At 55.1% G+C, this 17,980-nt stretch overlaps 1 protein-coding gene across 1 annotated transcript; it reads right to left on the bottom strand.

The window, feature by feature from the left end:
• Nucleotides 1–2,547: 2,547 nt before the first annotated feature.
• Nucleotides 2,548–6,581, bottom strand: EVX1 (even-skipped homeobox 1). Its single transcript, XM_007466085.1, has 3 exons — nucleotides 5,671–6,581; nucleotides 3,856–4,103; nucleotides 2,548–3,216 (listed from the first exon to the last, which is right to left on the bottom strand). Exons 1-3 carry the CDS (start codon nucleotides 6,095–6,097, stop codon nucleotides 2,674–2,676), a joined length of 1,218 nt encoding a protein of 405 aa, XP_007466147.1. The 5' UTR covers nucleotides 6,098–6,581; the 3' UTR covers nucleotides 2,548–2,673.
• Nucleotides 6,582–17,980: the final 11,399 nt, after the last annotated feature.

Here is a 17,980-nt window from a genome sequence, read left to right as displayed (position 1 = left end):
AGAAAAGCCTATTTTTAGGTGTGGGGGGTCTTCGAGGGAGTGTGAGTAGTGCGTGCCTAGCACCAAACCGCAAACCTTGGCAAAAGGGAAATTTCATTATGAAATAATGAGTAATTCCTCCCGGCGAGATGTATTGTTATATCTTCCACTGCAATTTGGAGAAAGAGAGGCTCAATTACCCAGAAAATACAGTCAATTAAAGGCTGCTGATTGGACACGAGGCCAGATCATCGATCTTGTACTTTCCAATATTGCTGCAGACACCTCATTTTCCCTCCCTATTAACTGAAAATACGCCTGGCATTACGGCAACCCGCAGCCCATTTACCTGTCGCAAGCAATCTTGGTCCGATGTGAAGTAACCGAGAAATTCGCCGGGGTTTGGCACCTGGAGCTTCCCAACTGCAGAGGGAGCTGCTCAGGGCTGGGGGGTGGGGTGAGTGGCAGAGAGGATACTGGAAACCTCAGCACAAGGCTTTGCTTGGGAGGGCGGGGGGAGTGCTATGTTTGGGAGGGTTTGCTCTAAACCCCAAGGAGGGATGGAGGCAGATTAAAGAGTCCCCGCCTGCCCATGGATACACCAGCAGAGGACCCTTGAGTCCATGCGATCCTGAGCGCCCAGCCTGCTGAGGACACCCATCTCTTCAGAGACAGCCACAGTGGCTCTCCTATGGGGACAGAGGATGGCAATGAGGTGGCCACTCAGCACTGTCTGTCCCTTTGCCCTGACCAGAATTCCATCCTTGGAGATGACTTCCAGTCTGAAGACGATTCAAACCCTCCCATCCCGACTCAGGAGTCCTCCTCCCTCCTCTCTCCTCACCCTGAGATGCAGACCCAGCTTGACCAGCAAACCCAGCTCTCTGCAGTGCTCAAGCTCCACCCCCGCTACCTCATTCGTCTCCATCTTGGGTTGGGGTGGAGGTAGGATCTACAGAGACCAGAGTCCCCTTTCCTCAAAGGGTTGGGGCAACTGGAGAAGGAACAATCAGGGTGAGCCCCTGATGGGATCAGCGCTCTGCCGGGCCAGTTGAGCCAAGTCTCCCAGCATGCACAGAATTAAGGAAACTTACACACCAGGGCAGCTCAGCTCAGAACCCTCCTTCTCCACCCCTGTGCAATGTCCATTTGGAGCCTCCCAATGCCCAAGAGAGGCTTGGGAGACTGTGTGTCCATCTTTTGACTCCTTGCCTACCCAAGCCTATGAAGGCTGAACTAGTCATTTAAAAGGACTTAACATACTGCCCGCTGCCAAAAAATTTAAAATGCTAAAGTGAGAATCATATCCAGCTTTATTGCAACATGGTCAACAAATTGTAACAGCAAATTCTTTGGGCGTCAAAGGAAAACCAAATCAAATTCATTCCCTACAGGAAGAACCACTCACTCCCAGTCAGGGTGAAACTTGCCTTGGAGGTGGGGGGTGTGGGGTACAAGTTCTCCTCTCTCAAAAATTGGCTGCAAGAATGACTGTGGAAGTGAGAGTTTGGGAGTGGTTCCCAAACAAACCCTGGTGGAGGGGAGAGACAAGGTCCCCAGAAGGGGCAGAAGGCTCCCGCTAGTAATTGGAAAGTCAAGCCCCATTGGCAGCTTGGGAGACAGAAGAATGTAAAATGCAAAATGCAAAGGGAAGGGCCAGAAAGCTCCCGGTGAAGGGAAGGCAAGGGCTGGAAATTGCTTCTAATTTGCCACCAGATACCGAGGGAGAGAGATGAGGTCCCTGCTCCCTAAGCTCTTCCCTGGGCGCCTTGTTAACAGCTCAGCTCTGGGCTCCACGGCCAGCCAGCCGCATGGTGATCATATTATACATTCAACATTCAAAAACCCTCCTCACACACATTGCTTGCTAATCAGGGTGTGTGTTGGGCTCAGGGAGAAGAGGCTTGGTAGAAGCTGCCAGGGGAGCCTGGGGTATCTGCAGCCTCCCTGCCCTCGGTACACAAAAAGTAGGGGTGGAGATGAAGTTACAAGAGAGATATCAAGAAGCTAGGAGAGAGGAAAGAGATCAGGTGGTGGGAGATGCTAGAATCAGAGAATATTGTGAAACTGAGGCTCCCGGGGGGTCAGAGAGGCCCCAGCTTCCTTGGGAGGGCCAGAATTCTCCGCCGTAGTAAGTCCTCTCCCTCTTTCTCCTAGATGGCTGGTGCGTTGCCATCCACAAGCCCCTTGCCATGCCTTGGAAAAGCTGGCAAAGATTAATCTCTACCTGCTCTGCATACACAGCATCTTGTTCCGAGAGACAGCGATTTCCCTTTCCATTGCGTGGGCTTGGCCTTGGCAGGGGGGAGGGGCTCCGGGTGAGAAAGGGGTTGGGAGTGGGGGGCTGGGGAGCTTAGGGGCTGCATATCGGTTGCTGTTGCAGCTAAGTTTGTTTAGCTTTGGAGCCACGGCCTCAGCCCGTGTCAGGGGGAGTGCGGCCGGTGAAGAACGACAAAGAGGCGCCACCCCAGAGGAAGGTCTCTCAGCCACGGCCTCCCCTCCCCCACTCTTGCTCCCCCAAAGCGCCAGCCACGGCCGCTTCCCGGGCGTCCCGATGCTCGAGGCCAAATCCCGCTGGTCCTCAGCGGCCCTCTTCTTTCCCCTCGGTACCCCGGGGGCGGGGAGGGGCGCTGTCTTGAGTCCCCGGGGGTTGCCCACGGGCGTCCTGGAGCCGGCTGCCGGCCGGGCGGCCCCTTATCTCGTGAGGGGCACCTCCTCCCTCTGGTCCAGCGCCACAGAGGAGGCCTTGCTGAGCACGGAGGGCGCGAAGGTGAGGAAGGAGTCCGAGCGGGAGGTGGAGGCACAGGTGAAGTCCGAGGCAGCGGCGGCGGCGCGGGGCGCCAGCCCGTTGGCCGGGCCGCCGTGGCAGGCGAGGCAGGAACAGGGACCGCCGGCCGCGGTGCCCAGTCCGTGCGCCGGGCCCGGGTAGAGCGGCGGGTGGCGGAAGGCGCACAGCAGTTCGGGCCGCGGGTAGGGCTGCGAAAGCACGCGGAAGGTGTCGAGCGGGCGCAGCGGGCCGCCGAAGGGCGAGGCGGCAGCGGACGCGGCGGACGCAGCGCCCAAGCCCACGGGCGAGTAGTAGGGCAGGGGCAGGTGCGACGGGAAGGGGTAGGGCAGGCCGCCCGCGGCCGCCGCGTGGCTCATCATGTACGTGTAGAAGGCTGGGTCGGCCGGGTGCGGCCAAGTCATGGCCAGCCGCTGCCGCTTGTCCTTCATGCGCCGGTTCTGGAACCACACCTGGCGGGGAGGAGAGGAGCGTGTTCGGCGGCCGCGCGGGCCCGGAGCGCAGAGCCCAGAAGTCCCGCCCCGCTGCGGGCCACTGTGCCGGCTGCACAGGAAAGAGCGGAGGCGGAGGCGGAGCCCCTCTGGGCGGGGGCAGATGCAGATCCCACCAGCCCCCCTGGAGCTGGAATCCCTCCCGGAGAGGCTCAGGGAGCCACTCCAGGCTCTGTCCCTCCTCCCCTCTGCCCACGCCGCCAGGACGCCGGAGCCCGGTGTGGATGGGAAAGTAGTGGGGGCACCGAGGACTCCACCGGTCTGAGGCGGCGGGCAGAGATTCCCCAGAAGCATGTCCCTTTCCTGCTGCTCTCCCATGGGGCACTTCCTTGTCACCTGCACCGGCACTTCATCCCCGCTATTTGGCTGGGAAAGGGACAGTCAAGCGCATGGCAGCCGTGCTCACCTAGAGACCGTCAGGTGGGCAAATCTGCTGGCACCTGGCACCTGCACCAGGCCTAGACACCCCCGGCCTAGCTGCCATGTGGGCGGGGAGACTCCAGGCCCCAATTCCTAGCTAACGATTTAGGAAGTGGGAAGTTGGCATTTATTTCCTCCTGACTGGGTGCACCCCGTCTCCCTGGTCCCTGGAGCTCTTACCTTGATTGTGGTTTCCGGCAGGTTTAGAGCAGCCGCCAGCTCACATCTCCGAGGCCTGGATACATAGTTCTCCCTGTAGAATTCCTTCTCCAGCCGTGCAATCTGCTCCCGGGTGAAGGCAGTACGGTACCGTCGCATCTGGTCACTAGCACTGCAGGCCAAGGTGCCCTGGGAGCCACCGCTGCCATTGCTTTTGGGAGCCTCGCCGCTGCCATTGGGACTGCTGGCCAGTGCCTCGGAGCCAGGCCCTGTGCAGGGAGCCCAGAGTATACGCACACACAGCACACACAACAGACACACAGACACTGCTCATGTGGGGCTGTAGGCCAAGGGTGTGTATGGAGGGGGTGATGGAAAGGGACATTCCCCTTCTCAGTAGCCTCAGACTCTGCCTCTGCGGGGGTGGCAGGGACTTTGAGAACCCAGGAATGGAGGACAGAGGCTCACCATTCAGAGGAGCACATAGCAACCATTAGGCCTGGCTGGGCTGCTGTTTGGGAGGCCTCTCTGTAAGGCCTGCTGGGAACAAAAGCCCCAGCCGCCCTGGCTACCTGCCTTGGGGCACAGGGGAGATGCAGCCACTCTGAACTTTCTGCCCACCATTGACAGGTGTGGGCAAGGATATGCATATCTAACAGGCAAGTGAGTTGAGATGCACCTTTGTGCTGGAGTGTTGCAGGAAGTTGGGCAGGGACTGAGTTTCCTTGCTTTGTGTGCCAGGCTGCGGTGCAGGTGTGGGAATGTGCACTAGGCTGCATATGTTGTGGGAATGGCACAGGAGTGTGTGTGTGTGAGTATCCTATTACCTCACTATGTATGAATGGAGTATGGATTATTCTGAGGGTATGCTATGCTTAGTCTGGGCTGAGTGGACAAGATGGTAATGGGTGGATGTGGGTACTCAACAAGGTGTTGGCTGCCAAGGCCAGGGGGTGGTTTTTCGTCCATACCAGGCTCTTCTCACCCACCCGCACGGCTTTGTGGAGGAGTGTCTGCTGGTGGGCTCTTCCAACTAGCTTTCCACCCCTCTCAGGGAGACTCCCTTCCTGTTCATTCACCCCCCCCTCCCCGCTAGCCCCTGGTCAGGGAGGGGTTCTCCAGTTACAGCAGTGTGACAGCCCCCCCATATGAGTGTAACCCAAGGAAGGGGGGGGTCCTGCCCCCTGCAGCTCCTTTTCCTTTGGGTGGAGAAGTGGGACTAGGAAGGAAAGGGGAAGGGGGGAGGGCCAGAGCTCTGCCTTTTCAAATGCAACCGGAGACCAAAGGCAATTAGATCATTGGGACCATTTCCGACCTGGCGCCACCAAGCCCGGGAAGTGACAAGGTAATTTGGACCTCTGACCGACGTGCAAACTGGTCGAAGGGCCGCAGCACCCGGGCGCCCGAGTTGGCCGCGATTTTACGGTCCTTTATGGACTCCCGGCTTCCGCGCCTGGATGCTCCTTACACCCCGCCGGCCACAAACTGCCCGGACCCGCGTTTGATCTCGCCCACGCCGGGAGAAGGTGTCTTCCCCGCGCCGTTGAAGCAGTGCCTCAAAGCTCTGGGGGATTGGGGTGCGCTCTGAATCCCCCTCAAGCCCAGGGCTTGCGTCTCCCTCCTTCCCCCAAAGCACAGCTGTCACCCTCAGTCCCGCCAATGCCAGAGCACAGAAGGAGACCCCCCGCCAGGGCGCAGATAGCGGGGGAGAGTTGCTCAGGTGGGTCCCCCCAGCCACCCCGCCTCGGGGGAAAGGAGTGTCTTCCTCTCCTCGAGAGCTGAAGTGGAAGGTGGGCGCGTTGGGAGGCCGGGGGAGAGAAGGGGCGCGGTGGCTACCTTTGCTGTGCTGGTACTCGGCGTTCCCCGTGGCGCAGTCCGGGGTGCAGCTCACCTCGATTTCTTCATAGAAATCCGACTCGGTGTCCGAGCTGCTGGGTTGCCCCTGGCCTGAGAGGCTGTCGGCGGAGGCAGCCGGAGGTCCGGGGCCGAGCACTGCGGCCCCGGCTGCCCGCGACTCGGCGCCCGGCAGCGCAGCGCTGCCTGCTAGTCCGTCGACCGGCTCCTCTTCCAGGCCTCCCCCGCCGCGCTCCCGGGCGGCCGGAGGACCGGCCCGCGGACTCAGGCAACCACGGGGCACCATCTTCTCGGGCGGCTCGGGCAGCGGGCTGCCCACGGCTTCGGACAAATTGGAGACCCTCTTGCCAACCAGAGTGCCAAGCTGACCCCCATCCAGAAACATAACCATGTCCTTTCGGCTCTCCATCCCGGGCTCTCAGAGGGGGGGAGGGGGAAAGCCCCAAGTGAGCTCCTAGCCCCCCAGCTCCCTGGGTCCCCAGCGGTCCGACAGATCTTGGCTGCGGGGGGAGAGAAAGAGGCCAGGCGACTGGGCGAGCGCGGAGCGGCCGGAACGCAGTGTCGACGGTGACAGCGGTGGTGGCGGTGGGGAGCTGGGGGTCACCTTGTGATGCGAGCGCTCCTCTGTGCCGCACCGCCTCTGGGAGGAAGCCCCATTGCCCTCTTCTTTCTAAGCTGTCATCCTCCTGCTGCAATCGTCATTACAGTACCGCTGGTGACGCCACTCGGCGAGCGCAAGTGGATAAATAGAAACGTCTGCTACAGCGAAGATGAAAGGAGACCCGCAGCTAATGGCTCGGCAGTGATGCGCCAGGTGTGGGCCTCGCTCGAATGGGGAGGAGTGTGTGAAAACAGAGAGACACACACTGAGAGAGGGAGACACCCAGGCAGAGGGGATGCAAATGGAATTCCGCAGAAAGAAAAGAGCTTAACGCGGTGAGTTCCGCAGAGGCTGCGGGACTCGGTAATTGAATACGCTTTTGATATATATATTTTTTTCTTATTGTTGTTCGGGCTTTTGTTTTCTTAACTTGGTGCCTTGTTCTAACACCGATGAGAGAATCCTTAACTGCATTTTAGAAGTGTGAAGGCCGATTCACAAGCCTCCCTTCTCTCGTCATTATTACAACTGCCTGTCCCTGGCGAGCTAACCTCGCCCGGGCTCCAACGTCTTTTTTACCAGCTACTGAAAAGCATATTCCTTTCCCCGCAAGTTGTCTGGAGAGCTTGAGCCTGGGGTCTCTTTCCTCCCTCCTCTTCCCTCCCAGCCCCTACCCCCAGCTGTCTCCTTCCTCCTGGGAACTGAAAGAGAACTTTGCCATTTTTCTTCCCCAAGGGGCAAGAGATAAATGTCTTAATATTTTTCTTTAAAGACGGCCTTGGCTGCTGACTCCAAATGTTCGCTTTTTTTTTTTAAATCCCCCCCCCTCCCCATCTAGGTGGCCTTAAGCTTTCCCACAGCCCAGCTTGACCTCCAGAAGGCTATTCATGGAAGAAGTCGCTTTCCCGTTTGCTCGGGCCTCGCCTGCACTTCAGGTATGTAGGGTGGGGAGAGGTTCTAAGGGTAGCCTTTTTTCTTCTCTTGCCTGTATTTTAAGGTATTTGTTCAGAGTCAACGAATTCCCCCGAAACAGGTTTTGGGAGTTAAGAAGTGCTGGCAAATGCGGCCCCCGCAGTGGCAGCGTCAGCGGCAGCGGCAGAGGCTCCTAGCTGGGAAAAGGTGTTATTCTCACCCAGAGATTTGGGGCAGGGGTCGAGAACGACCAGCACGCAGCATTGGGGTTCACAGAGGGTTGACTCGCAGGGTTCTCCCTCACGCCCTGCCCTGGAGCTTTGGTCCCCTGCTCCAAAAGTGGGTGGCGTTGGGAGAGAAGAGAGAGAAGTCATCGAAAATGAAAGCACAAGTGACTGGGGTTCTCATCAATCGTTGCGAACAGAAAGGGGACCCCCATGGCAGGGCTGAGGAGCGTGAGCAGTGCCGAATATATTTGGGAACAGCCACATGCTCCTTCTCAGGTCTTCTTCCAGGGAAGGTGGAACCCATTAGGAAACTGACACCTCGCCAGCTTCGAGCAAGTGTGTCTGGGCCAGGTAGGTGGGCTGGGTCTCTCCCCACTTTGCTGAGGCTGGGAGGCAGGCCCCTTCTTGGCTCTGCAACCCTACAACTCTCCTTTCTCTGTCCCCTCCTCAGAGCTTCTAGAGCTAAGCTGACAGCCGCAAAAGTCTGCCTTGCACCACCTCCTTCTATATGTTCCAAGACAAAGCCCCAACTTCTGAAATTCTAAAGAAAAGTCCCTCTGTCACTAAGTTTTTTCTTTCTTTCTTTCTTTGGTCTTCTATCTCTTACTTTTCTCTCCTCCTCCTTCTTTTTCTTTTTCACCTCTCCTCTCTCTTCTCCCTGCCTCAGTCTTCCTTTCTGTGGGCTTCCAGAGGTGGTGGAGGAAACAAGGAAACACAAAGTCCCTTCTCAAGTACTGCCTTTGACTTCTCACCCATTCCATGAGAAGATGTTCATTAACCTCCCCTGGGGTGGGGTGTGCAGAAGGATGTGGACGGTAACGTGTGCACAAACGTCTCCACTCCCTGGAACTCCCAAAGCCACCAGGTGCTGAGCACTGCTAGCCCCAAAATCCTGGAGAATATTTTACAGGTGAGAGGAGCAATTGGGATCAAATCCCAGAGGCTTTTGCCCTGGTGCAGAGTTGTCCTAGGATTCTGTGGTGCCCTGTGCTTTCCAGCTGGTAGCCAGAGGCTGAGGGAGCAGTTGGCTTGCTCTTTCCTTCCTGTCATAGTCGAGCCACCAGCGTTTGTTTTAGATCTGCCACTGTCCTCCACCCTCGGCAGGGCCCTTCCAGCACTGGGCCTGGGGCGCGCCTTCCCTCCCCCCCTTCATCCCCCGCAGCCCTCCACCAACTTACAGCCGGCCCCGCTGTGCTCACCTCCAAGAGGCCAGTTCCTCAGAGGGACTCCCGGTTCCCCGCCCCGCCCCGCCCCCACTTTGCATTCAATGGGAGTGCTCTGCGTTTGATCCTCTTTTCCTCTGGGTTTTCCCTGCGAGATGAAAGCGGAGTAGGATTGAAAGATCAAGAGGTGGCACTTGCGGCTCCTTCCTGGGTCCGACCCATCCGAGCGGGGCTTCCCCTTGCGTCCCAGGAGGAAGGAGGCTCGAGCCCGGGTTCAGCCTCTCCGGTAGGGCGGCTGCCTCCTCCTGGCTTCGGAGCTGAAGCTTCAGGGATGCCCCATCCCTCTCCCGATTTCTGCCTCCGCCCTTTCAAAACGCCTCGATTTTCCCTGTCTTTGGGGGCCTAAGGTGCCCCCGAGCGCAAGAGGAAAAAAAAAAAAATCTTTTTAACCAAATGTCACGTCTTCCAAAAGCATCTTTCATCAACATCAGATGAAGAGGTCGAATTTTTAACAAGAGAAAGAAGAAAACAGGAGGCACTCGATAAGAGCACTGTTTCTGGTTGGGGTTTTGTGTGTGTGTTTTTTTGGGAGGGGGTGTTTGTTTCTGTTTGGTTGGTTTTTTGATTTAGGGGGAGGCGTTTTAATAGCGTGGTTATCACTGTGTCATGAAGGTTACTCCCTACGCGGCAGGAGAAAAAATGGTAAATTCACAGAGGGGATGAAGCCCGCGTCGCCGAGGTCTGGGCAACCTCATAAAAACAGAGAGGGGGTGATAGCAGCCTAACTGGGGTCCGGCCCGGGCCCCCACGGCTTCTCCCCTCCCTCGGCGGGGAGGACAACCCCCTTTCCTCCGCGGGCCTGCTGTCCCCTCCCCCGCTGGGGCGGTGGTTTTAGGTCCAGCCGTCTCCTCAGGGATTGAAATTCTCCGGACTTCAAAAGCTCGCGGCTCCGCTTCCGCCCGGCTGGGCTGGGCTGGGGGTGGGTGGGAACCCCGGGGAGGCGACGCAGAGATAAGATGCGCGGGTTGTGTTAAATGGAATCGGAAGCCGGGCCTGGGCACAAGACGCGCTGATCCGCTGGAGCCTCTTCGCTTCCCGAGAAAACCCCGGCTCCGGAGAGCGGCGGCAGGGGTTAGGGAACGCCTCAGTGGCCTGCAGACCCTCTCGGGGCCGTAGTCTGAGGCCCTGAGTACCCTCTCCAGCCACCTGCGGGGCCTCCCGGCAGCAAGCAGGAGTCCCCGCCGAAAGGAAGGGGCGAGGAGACCTGGGACAGGGGAATAGGGTTCGGGAGCTGATTTGGCTGCTTCAGTGCCAGCAAAATTTTGATCAGGAAAAAGTGGTTTTGGCTTCTCACTTTAGTAAAACGTAAGAACAAAGGGAGCTTCCCTTTAAACAATAAGCGTCGCCGGGCTGCCGGGGCATTGATTTGGGGCCCTCGGTCATCTTCCAAGCTGTGGCGCGCGGGCTGTGGCCGTCGAAGTTCCCGCGCGGCTGGGTCGCCGCTACTGTAATAGTGGGAGGTGAGGGGACTTCTGGCGGTCGGTCCCCGTCTCATCTCTGGCAGCTGCCAACGCCCATCTGGGAACCCAGAGCCCAGAGGTACCGCAGGGCGTGCCCCACTTGGAACAAGGTCCACTGGATCTCAGATGCCCAGAGGTAGGGTTTTCCCGGGATGGGGGGGGGGCGGTGCGGATCATCCCTGACCACTTCCCCGCCTCGCCCCTCGCCCACCGTGCAGAGGGAGTTGGTGGCAGTGGGCCTGCAGTGGGCTCCACAGAACAGTTTCTCCTTGGGGAAGGCAGAACCTGCGGCTTCTGGAACTCCAAACAAGCGCCCCCTTCTCTCTGTACCTCCTGGAGTGAAGGCACCAGGGACAGGAAACTGGTGGCTTTCACCACCCCACCACTCCTGCTCCTTAGGTACTCGCAGCCAGCCAGTCCTGCAGCCACTCTTGCTTCTACACCTGTCAACCCTAGGCTCCTGTAGGCCTGAGCCCGGGGACATCCGAACCCTGAGCTTGGGACTATGGACTGGACAGCCCACATCCTTACATCTACCACCTGCCCATCCGGGAGGTGGAGGACCAAGGGCAGGACTGGAGTCCTGAGGACCTCCCCAGGCTCAAGGCTTGCTCCTTAAGCCACCAGCTGGAAGGGCCCAAGTTCTGGTCAAGTAATTCCCCAACACGCAAGCACCCAAAGACCCAGACATCCCCCTCCCCTATCTTAGCAGAGATGGTATGGATTTTTTTCACCATTAGTGTCCTGAAATTTGCTTTCATTACAAAGTGCATTGATGCCCATTTCTCCTTTAATCTACATAGCACTTCCTTTAAAAGACCTCAACAAGCAGCAGCGCCTTTTCTCCCACACAGATAGGGTGACCGGTGGTCTTGACTCATGGCCAGGGCCTGGCTGAATGTTGGGCCCTGGACTAATGCTCCTTCCAAGTCCCTGTCCCTCCCTGGCGAGCAGGTATGCCCAAACACCCAACAGTGCCTTGACTCTCCATAAGGCATCCTCCACAAACCCCCAGGCTTTTCAGGGATCAAGCTGGGTCCAGGGGCCTCACAGAGAGGGTGTCTACCCGCCCCCAGAATCAGAAGGCTCAAGACCCACATACCTGGGCTGTCCTCACCCTGCTCCTCCATGATTTCCCAGGAGGGCAAAGAGGAACCCCATGTGGAAATCTGGAAGCCCCACATGATAAAGAGCAGTCACTGTTCTAAGCATTTCATCTGTATTAGCTCTTTTCATTGTCACAACAGGCCCTAAGGAAGATATTATGAATCATCCTTATTTTCTGAAGCAGAGAGAGGAGGCTCATATAGAAACGACTCAACTCCCATTCCTCTAACTTCAGGTCCACACTCAAAACTGGAGCCATTAGAAAGTGCCAGGCATCGCATTCTGAATCTTTCCTTCCAAAAACTCCACTTGTGTGTGTTGTTTTTTTTTTTGCCAAGGCCTTTCTCCTCCGTACTCCCAGAGAAATTCACAGGGGCTAGAAGTGTGTGTTGCGGGCATTGGAGGGTGGGGGGTTGTGGGGAGAGGTGTAGGCAACTAACCTCTAGCCACTCACTTTGGGCACGAAGGAGAGTAAAGAATAAAATGGCCCAAAGCCATTTGGAAACTTGTCCCAGAGAAGTCCTCCAGGCCTTACCCTCTTTTAAGAAAGGGTTCAGAGGCTGGGTGGGGATTATGCATGATCTGCAGAGTGGCTGGAGTCACCCTTAGGGTTGTGGGGTAAGAGAGACTAACTGATGTACTCAACCAGGTGGGAAGAGTCCTCAGGGCCTGAATTCCAAAATAGGAATGTCACTGCAGCAGCTGGTTCTGGAGACCCTAAGACACAAAGTCTGGTCCGTCTTTGACCATTACAATCCACTGAGGCCCTGAGCACCTATCTGGAAAGGTGCAAACTCATCAGGCTTACCTAACCAGTTTTAACATCTTGGGAGTCATGGCCATTCACATATCTGGCAAATCTCTCTCCAGAAAAGTGCACAGAGACATTGAAGTTAGCCTTCAGTTTCCAAGGTTCCCCTACCCTCTACAGCCCCTATAGAGCCACCAAACTTCAGACACAATTGCCTGATCCCTTTGATTGGGGGTATGGCTTTACCAGATGTTTTCCCTTAGATGGCAGCTACCTCTCTCCACCTGTCTTCCAGGATTGATTGGCCCAAGGGACAAAACCTGAGGGACTGGCTAGGCCTCCCCACACATCCTCAAGGCTCTGCACGTGCCTCCATTTAAAACCAGACCCTGGAGGTGCATCTGGGTGGAGAGAATGGCGGCGCTGGTGATTCTGCCGTAAAAGGCAGGACTTAGTTTGGGCTGACCTTCCCTTGGGATAAGGGCAATCCAGAGTGCAAGGAACTGGCGGTTATTATGCAGTCCCACACGCCATGGGTTGCTTTCCCTCCTGGGTGTGGTGGGGGGCGGCGGTAGTAGTCCTTCGGTTTCATTTTTAATAGATTTTGACTGGGCACAAACCCTTTCCAAGCTTTCTGGACTGCCCAAAGGCCAAAGGAGCCTGACAGCTCCCCTCTCCCCCTCCAGTGGGGCGCCGCCCCCCCCCACTCTCACCCTGGTGCTGGTAGAGGTAACCCGCCTACTGAGGCGCCTGTCTGGGTGGTCCAGCGCGGGGTGTGTGTGTGGGAGATCCGGGACCCCTACTTGGTGGAGTCGTTACCCAGTAGGATCTCTCTTCTAAGATTTAACTAGCCTTAAATGCCCTAACCGCTCCCTCCCGGTGCGGGTCTCTGTGTGAGTCTCTGTTTCTGTGTGCTCATTGACCGCGTGTCTGTCTCTCCCGGTTCCCGGGCCAAGGAGGAGGCCGCAGCCCCCTCCTCTCTCCCCATTCGGCCTCGCCGGGTCAGGAGACGCGGTGGCGCCGGACTGCGAACGGAGGAGTTGGTCTCCCGGGTGAGGGGTAGGGGAACCGCCCCCACGCGAGGAAGTCCAACCAGTTGGGCCGGCTAAGCCTCTCTCTACGAAATGGAAAAACCTTTGTGTGAGGAGTTCTGGGGACTGATTTTTATAGAGCCCCTCCTGCCCCGGGCTAGTCCTTTCCTCCTATTGAGCTTCACGGAGTCCCGATGGGGTACAGTTCCTCCGGTTATGCAGAGGGAAAACTGACTCTCATAGAGGTTGATGGACTTGCCCAGGGTCACACAGCTGGGAAGTGGCCGAGCTGGGATTTTAACCCAAGTAGTCCAGCCTCCAAAAGCCAGATTCTCTTTGTGAGGTTAATGCTGCGCCCCCAGGACCGAGGACTACGTTCCCTGAAACCGCAGATAGACCACTGCGGTGCCTTGGGTATGACTGAAAGACCTGGACAGAGGCCACATTTCTCGGGTTGGTTGGGTGGATGCTGCTGCAGCCCCAGCAGAGGGTGAGCGGTGAGCGGGAGTCAGTTTCAGCTGTTACCGTAAGTCTCAGAGGAGTGGGGCACAGCGGGAAGGGCGGCTAAGAACAGGGAGGGCCGTAGGGCGCCGCGACGTGGAGGGACTGTGAGTTCCTGGTTCAGAAGCCTTTCGGCGAGCCAGTGAGGGTGCGCACGAGCCTGCAGTTGTGAGTTTCGTAGGTGGGGTACCAGTTATCAGGGGGTTGTTGTAGTGGAGGGAGAGCAGGAGGAATGTCGGCGCAGGGGACAGGGTGTCAGCGGCCCAGCACTGGAGTGCGCGCACAGTCTGGGCCCGGACCTGGAACCTCAGTCCCTTCCTGTCCCCCACAGGGCCGTGCGAGGTGCGGCCGGGAGCCCCCTGAACGTCCCTGTCCGGCCTGAGAGCCGATCAACCGCCCCGTCCTGTCCCCGCGGCCCTTTTCTGCGCCCTCCTCCGCTCCCACCCCTTGCCACCGCAGTGACAAAGCGCAGCTCCCGAACTGCTGTCTTGGTGCGCCCCCCACTGCCGACCGCCAGAGGAGGAAGTCGCGGCTTGTCTTAGCATCTTCGCTGGCTCTGATCCCGCGACTCTGTAGGGGGCGGCAGCCCCATTCCCCTATCCGGAAGCCCACCTTCGCTCGGTAGGGAGTCTCACCTCGCCCTTGCGCGCCCGCCTTCTGAGCTGGACCCCAGGAGGGATGGAAGGCAGGTCGCGGTCCCTTAGCCTTGGCTTCTAGGAAAGGGTAATTACCCGTGAGGGGCTGGAGGGAGCAAAACAGCTCTGGGACGCTACCCTCCCCCCTCCTCTGACACCGCCCCCCCCAACCAGTCGAGGCTTGCCTAAAGGAGGGTCGCATAGGAGAGGGTGCCTTATCGATTCCCCTGCTCAGCCAGTATGATCAAATCATGCCCCCAACACACGGATCGACCCTATTTGTTGTGGTGCTCCCCAGGCATTGGGGAGCCCCTTGGACACCCCTGTCTCCACAGTCCTCCAGCGATTCTTTGAGCCTCACTTAGTTCTGAGCAACAACTTTTCTCGTAGCAATTCTCAGATTCCCTCCGACAGTGTTTCTTGAAGTGTGGTCCCTGCATCACCTGGGAACTTGTTAGAAATGTAAATTCTCTGGCCCCACTCCAGACTTATTGAATTAGAAACTCTGGAGGGGGGCCAGCAACCGGCACTTTAACAAGCCCTCCAAATGATTTTGGTGCACACTCTAGTTTAAGAACTGCTGCCCTGTGGATTCCATCACCCTGGTTTCTAAGTTCCCATGATTTTCCCCTCTGCCTGGAATGGCTTCTTATAAGTGTTTTTGTTTGTTTTGTTTATTTATTTATTTCAAATTTCTGGTGCAGAGCTTTATGCCTCTTTCACCCATGTTTATTCACCCATGTTCTTTACGCTTTAGCAACTCTAGGTATCTCTTTGCACACTAACTTACTACCTAATGATGTCACTATCTAACAGCTCCTCACTCATCTTCTCATTCATCCACTGCCTAAGGACATACCTTACTCCGTGGCAGACTAGAAACTGCTCTGCAACTGCAGCAGCTGAAGCAAAGCAGAGTTGAAAACTTGCCCTACCCAGACATTTCCTTCACAAAAGAAATCAGAGGCCTTGAGATGTGATTGGTTTGTTGGCTCTAGAGTGGGGAAGAGTAGATCTTCCATGTCTGTGTACCCCTATCCTGCTAGAGAACAGATGGAATGGAAAGAAAGGCCATAGGAGTAACTGGGGACAAGGAAAGGTGAGGCATAGAAATGGGTTTTCTATGGGTCCCCCAAGGACTATGAGCAGGGACTCGAGGGGTTCTGTCAGTACCTCCTGCCTGCAGCCTCTTAGGCTTGAGATATACAAGTATTTTTCTTTTCAGATATCTCAAGATGGTGATTTAGGCATCTGCTGTGGTTGGTTAGAAGCAAGCAGCTTTAGTAGGAATCAAAAAGGCCTAACCATCTAATTATATATGTAAATGCTTTTTCATTCAGTCATATTTATCTAGTATCAGACATACTCTGGGATGTTATTTAATAAATTAAATTTACAACTAATGTTATAAATTAGGCAGCAAGAGGCCAAGGTGCCACCAAGGATAAAGAGAGCCATAGGGGCTTCCCTGGTGGCGCAGTGGTTGAGAGTCCGCCTGCCGATGCAGGGGACACAGGTTCATGCCCCTGTCTGGGAAGATCCCACATGGCGGCTGGGCCCGTAAGCCATGGCCGCTGAGCCTGCGCGTCCGGAGCCTGTGCTCCACAACGGGAGAGGCCACAAGCGTGAGAGGCCCGTGTACTGCAAAAAAAAAGAGGGAGCCTAAATAACTTTGTGTACTGGGTACTACTTTAAATGCTTTATATGTATTATATCATTTAATCCTCACAACTCCATGAGGCAAGATGGAGTAATCAAGTCAAAGAAAGGTAAAATGCTGACTCAAAGTCACATATCCTGTTAGAGGTGAGATTTGAATCCCAACACTATGATGCTAGAGGCCACTCTCCTACTCACTGGATTCAACCTGTGCCTGTGGAAGCCAACAGGTCATGCCCTGGGATCTCAGTGGATTGACTTCATTTCCAAAGAAGACTAAACTAGTTTCATGCCTGTGAATAATGCAACTTCACCAGGCATTACTACTACTAATATTAAGAACAATTAACCACTGGGTGGTCTTTTCTTACTTAGGTAACATTTTTACACCCACTGTCCCATTTGATACAATAATTCTGTGTAATAAGGAGAGCAGCTATTAACATAAGCCCCATTTGACAGATGAGGAAACTGAGGCCCAGAGAAGGTAAGTGCCTCCCCCCAAATCACTCAGCTAATGAATGGCAAAGCAAGGAACACTGTTATTCCTTTTGACTTCTTTGGCTTTGTTTCTTATTTTTTTCTTTCATTCTCACTTTAGACACACATTCATGTATATCATATTAATCCTTGACACTTCTCTACTAGTTTAGGCTGCTTCGAAAGACTTCTCTGTCCAGCATTTTGTTCGCTCTTCCCCAAGTCTCTAATGAGGTCGAAGAGGTCAGAGTTGTTCTTTCCAGTTTCCAGTTGAGGAAGCCAAGATTCAGAGAGTTCAGAGGACTTGACCAAGGTCACAGAGCCGCAATAAGGATCGAAGTATTGGGCATTTCACAAACAAGAGTATGAATTTTGCAGAGAACTCTATAGAATGAATTATTCTTAGTCCCTGTCCATCCTTAAAGCCTGGCAATATGGACAGACGCTCAAAAGAAAGGCAGATAGTTGTGAAATGCTACTGACAATTTACAAGTTTCTAAAACATAATGTTAATGCAAGTTTTTATTATAATGGACTTAAAGTTCTTTCATAACTTCCATTATTGGCAATATGTCAACTTTGGAATGTTTTCCTAATTATTCTGGAGTCAGCCTTACTGTTCTTGGAAAGAATTAGGAGAGAAAGGTCACTTTTAAAAATAGGCATGGAAAGGACCAAAGAAACCCAGATCCAGGATGTAACTCTGCCCTGGTCTTAGGCCCTGAGGAAGGGGTCTGCACTTTCACAAGTGGCAACACTCAGGCCATACATTTAATCCTGAATATGGCCCGTCGGCAACTGAAGAGCCAGACTACCTCCAAAAATTGATGAATTTTCCTTTTATTAGAATCTGCCTTTCACCACAACCCTCATCTTTTCTCAATACAGTTAATGGGGAAAAGCAAAAGCCCGTGTGCTCAGGCTCTAAGCTAAGGACATGATATGTGTTCTCATCTAAGCCTCACAACAATCCTCAGAGGAAAGTATGGGTCTCCCCATTTTACAGATGAGGAAACTGAGGCATAAAGAAGTTAACCAACTAGCCTGAGGTCACACAGATAGTAAATGGGAGAGTCAGGGGAAAATCCAGGCTTGTAAATACAAAATTTTATTTCCAATAGCTGTAAATCCACTTTCCCTATGGATGTAGATTTTGAGGTCTGATCCAGCAGGAAAGGAACAAAAAGGAGCTGTTCTGAAGTGTAGTGAGGCCTGAATCTTGAGTCCAGGAGGAAGAAAGACAGATCCCAGAGACCTTTGGGAAGATAGAAGATGATCTGCCACTTCTATGAGAACAGAATCGATGGTGGGGGAGTGCTCTCAAACTCACTCAGCCAAGACTTCTGGTGCTTCAAAGACAGCTGGTAACAAGACAAGAGCATGCAGTTGGAGGCCAGAGCTTGAACTCCAATTCTGGAACTTACTTCAGTGACCTTGAGCAAATCGAAGCTGCAGATGTCAGATCTAAGGGATGATGTGAGGCCTGCCTGTCAGAGCTGTTCTGAAGATTGAATGAGATGTCAAGTGGAAAGGGCCTAGCACAGTGTCTGGCCTCCAGTGGGTCCTCACTTCAGTGCCCCTACATCACCCTATGTTTCCGATCCTCTTTTCTCAACATTATACTCTTGGTGAGTGAGAACCAGCAGTGAATGTGAAGTGGAATGGTGCCCAGGGAACCAGTAACATGTTTATGCCCCTCTCCCTA

This window comes from Lipotes vexillifer, unplaced genomic scaffold (assembly GCF_000442215.2).
Source record: "Lipotes vexillifer unplaced genomic scaffold, Lipotes_vexillifer_v1.1 scaffold150, whole genome shotgun sequence".
Classification (NCBI taxonomy): Eukaryota; Metazoa; Chordata; class Mammalia; order Artiodactyla; family Lipotidae; genus Lipotes; species Lipotes vexillifer.
This window is presented reverse-complemented; position numbering and strand designations above follow the sequence as displayed.